Here is a 3,490-nt window from a genome sequence, read left to right as displayed (position 1 = left end):
CAGCACATTGCTGTGCAGGGGTCTGCTTGGCCTGGGCCCGTGCCTTCATCACTGGCCTATCTTGGACCTCTCTATCCCTCTCTCCACCCATGAGATGTGTTTCTCAGTGGGCTGTGCAGGGCTACTCCTGCACCTTGGCCCCAGACCATGTGGGTGAGAGCTGGGGCAGCTGTACCCTTGCCCCCAGGGTTGGCAAATGCTGAGTGGGCCAGATTTCAGCCCAGCCCCTCTACCTCGGTGCCCTGCCCTGCCAGGAGCCGGTCCATCTTTGCTGTTTCAAGGGACCTGGCATATATGGCATACTGTTCTTAATATGTTTGCTCACCTTCTTGGCACTATGTGTTTTAACCAAGGTCACCTCTCCGAGAAAGGTTGTTTCCCCAGGTAGAGATTTCCCCCAGAAGTTAGGGAGGGAATAAAACCTCTTAACTAAGTGCCAGGCGGGTAATTAATCACTAACTACGAACAATCATGCTTTTCTTTACTCCCTGGAATGGAGATAAGAAACGCCCTAACCTTTGGAATAGAGATTGATAGGATTAGAATCAACTGGAATAAATACAGATGCAACAAGACAACAGGACACAGAACTTAGGACACAGAACTTAGAAGACAGAACATAGAAGACAGAACCTAGAAGATAGAACCTACACAGAACCGAGAGCCAGAAGAACTTCGCTGGAGAGAACATGAGAACCTGGCGACCGAACCTGGCTGGAGAACCTAGCGAGAGAACATGGCCATAGAACCTGGCTGGCTGGAGATCCTAACCAGAACTTTGCTGGAGATCCTGACCAGAACTTGGCTAGAGGAACCTGGCTATGATGATCACCCGAACGCTGCCTCCGTGTCATTCCTTCTTCGCCGACTCCGTCCGCACCTATGGGGAACCCCTGGACCTGCTGGAGCTGGACCCCAGCACTGCCCTTAACTCAGGACCCCAGGGCACTCTTCCCTGACTCCAGTCTCCATTCCAGGCCACCCTATCCTGAGACTGGCTTTGGGGTAAAGGTGTAGTGGAGGCCTTCTTGGACCACCCCTGCTCTCCAGATGGGTCAGGCCTGCACCGCATTCTGCTCTCCCCTTAGCGGCAGTACTTGCACCTCTGCCGGCTGCTTTCAAACCTGCCTCCCCTGCCAATGGGGAGCCTGTGAGCACAGGGGTGCCTGTCTCACTGCCCCTCTGTACCCCTGCATGTAGCATGGCAGCTGACCCCAGGGAAAGACAGGGCCTTCCTTTCCAGAGGTTTCACAGCCCCCATTGTGGGCTGGGCAGCTGTATCAAATATACAGATAGACTCTGAGAAGAGGAGCCATTTCTCCACCCTCCCAGTGAGTGAGCACCGAGCAGTGGGGCCTCGCAGGCAGGTCTGGGAGCCAGTGAGCTGGTGCTGTAGCCCAAGATGTCGGGCCTTTTACACCATGAGAGGACTGGACCCTGGGTGTCTACTGGAGCAGTAGCCATGGTCCTGGGGCCACTCTGCCCGTGATGGTCCAGCCCCCAGGGTCCCCGGGATCCCCAGGAAGCACTCACGGCTCTTCTTGGCACCAGAAGTGGTTGACAGCAAAGGCGATTGCAACGAGGACCAGGAACACGGCCATGGCGATCAGGCCCTGCATCCAGGGCTGCAGGTTCCCCAGGCCTGGAGGAGGGGAGCGGGGGTGCTGCAGTGATCTGGCCACAGTGGGGCTGTGAGTACAGAGTAGTGGGGAGGGCCTTCCACCCCAAGGGCTGGGGCCTGTGCTAGAGGTCATCAGCCAGCTGCCAGGGCCAGAGGAGACCTTCTGGGTGGCAGGGGCGGGAAGGAGGACCTATCTGACACTCCACTGAGCTGAAGAAAATGGAGGTTTGGAGGAAGGAAGACAGGAGTTCAAAGGAGGAATGAGGAACTGAGGAGGGAACAGGCCTCAGAATACTGTGTCTGAGGTCCAGGCGGCCCAGAGCCCCCTTATCATGGGTTACCTGCAGGGCCCCATAGGGAGTGTCTGGGCCACAGGGACCAAAGGGCAGCCCCCTGGACAGCCAGCCTAGGCCTGCCACCCAGGGGTGGCAACCCTCCTCCCTGGCTCCCAGCAGGCTGGGCAGCCCAGCGCTGACAGACCGGGCTGGCATCTGGAAGATCCTGTTCTGTAGCAGGAGGGTTCCTAGTGCTGGGTGGGGCATGGGAATGAGAGACGGGCTTGCTGCTCAGCTATGGGTGCCCAGGTGCCCAGAGAGAGTGGGGGGTGGGACAAAACGCAAGACAGAGGGGCTCTCCTCTGGGTCTTCAGGGCCAGGAAGGAAGCTTCAAAACCTGACCCCTTTCAGCTCCTCCAGCTCCGTGCTCAGGGGGTGAGGCCCTGTCCATGCACATCTCTGCCTTCTGACCCTTAAGGGTTATGTTTAACCCTTGACACCACCTCTAACCCTCAAGGTTTCTCGGAAGTCTCTGTCCTCAGCGACTGGCAGCCCCAAGGGACTCTTAACTGCCTGGGCAGCACGGTGCCCCGTGAGCCTGAGGAGCTGGCCCCACAGAGGACATGCACGCATCAGCAGGGAGAGGTCTCAGGAGGGCCCAGAGGCTAGCAGGAGGCTTCAGAGGGGTCCTGCCTCCAGCCCAAAACACCAGCATCCTAGTGCCATCCTCTATTTTGAGGCTCCAGGCCGGGCATCAAAAAGCTCACTCTGACTCACTCTCACTCGAAAGTCCTTCCTTAAGTCTACCCTAAAGCTTCCTGCAGGAGTGAAGGCCCTGCCTCTTCTCAGCTCCCTCTGAGCCGGCAGGTACTGGGAACGAGGCAGGGTTTGGGAACTCTCTGGCCTATGGCCAGGTCAGATCTTGCTTCTCTCCTTGGGTAACAGAAGATTCACAGTATGGTTACCCTGAGTTTCATACTTGCCAAAAAGCAATGTTTTGGAGCCGTTGTTTCCCCTAGAAGCAATGGTTTAGACACATTGTTTCCTCAGGTTAGCGGTTGCTCAAAGATTAGGAGTTAGGGCTCAAGCCCTTGGGGGGGCCCTCCTTGCTTCCTCTGAACTCTACAGCCAACTCCCTCCAGACACACCATGTGGCTCTGAGCTGAGGCAGAGCAAGGGGCAGAGCCTGCGGTAGCAGAGAAGAGTCCAGACTTAGGCTGCAGGTGTAGCCTCACAGTGCAGGGCAGACACCACATCTTGGGGTGTGGCACCTCACTGGTGCCAAGCTCTTCCACGCCCCTGACACGGCAGCCACAGTGGGAGGTAGGCAGGGCGGCTTTATTGTCCTCATATTACGGATGAGAAAGCTGAGTCTCAGAGAGGGGTAGTGATTTGCTCAAGGCCACACAGCAAGACAGAGGCAGAGCTGAGCAAAGAACTCAGGTAGGTGGTGGGGGCCACACTGGAGCACTGTCCCCTACCAAGGCCAGGAAACTAAAATGAGGGCTTACGCCAAAGCCACGGGTGACAGCTCGGCCCCTCCCCTGGCACAAGTGGCTCAGCCCAAACCCTGCTCCCAGGACCGCCATCTCTA

At 57.2% G+C, this 3,490-nt stretch overlaps 1 protein-coding gene across 2 annotated transcripts in view; it reads right to left on the bottom strand.

The window, feature by feature from the left end:
• Positions 1-3,490, bottom strand: part of PDZK1IP1 (PDZK1 interacting protein 1) — a 6,821-nt gene that overhangs the window by 2,298 nt on the left and 1,033 nt on the right. For both annotated transcript variants that reach the window (XM_006753367.2, XM_006753365.1), the window contains exon 3: positions 1,534-1,642. In XM_006753367.2, coding sequence (XP_006753430.1) covers positions 1,534-1,642 — 109 coding nt within the window. The remainder of the gene's footprint in view (positions 1-1,533; positions 1,643-3,490) is intronic.

The sequence above is a fragment of the Myotis davidii genome, unplaced genomic scaffold (assembly GCF_000327345.1).
Source record: "Myotis davidii unplaced genomic scaffold, ASM32734v1 scaffold371, whole genome shotgun sequence".
Classification (NCBI taxonomy): Eukaryota; Metazoa; Chordata; class Mammalia; order Chiroptera; family Vespertilionidae; genus Myotis; species Myotis davidii.
Note: the sequence above shows the minus strand (reverse complement) of the source record. Positions and strands in the feature narration are given on the sequence as shown.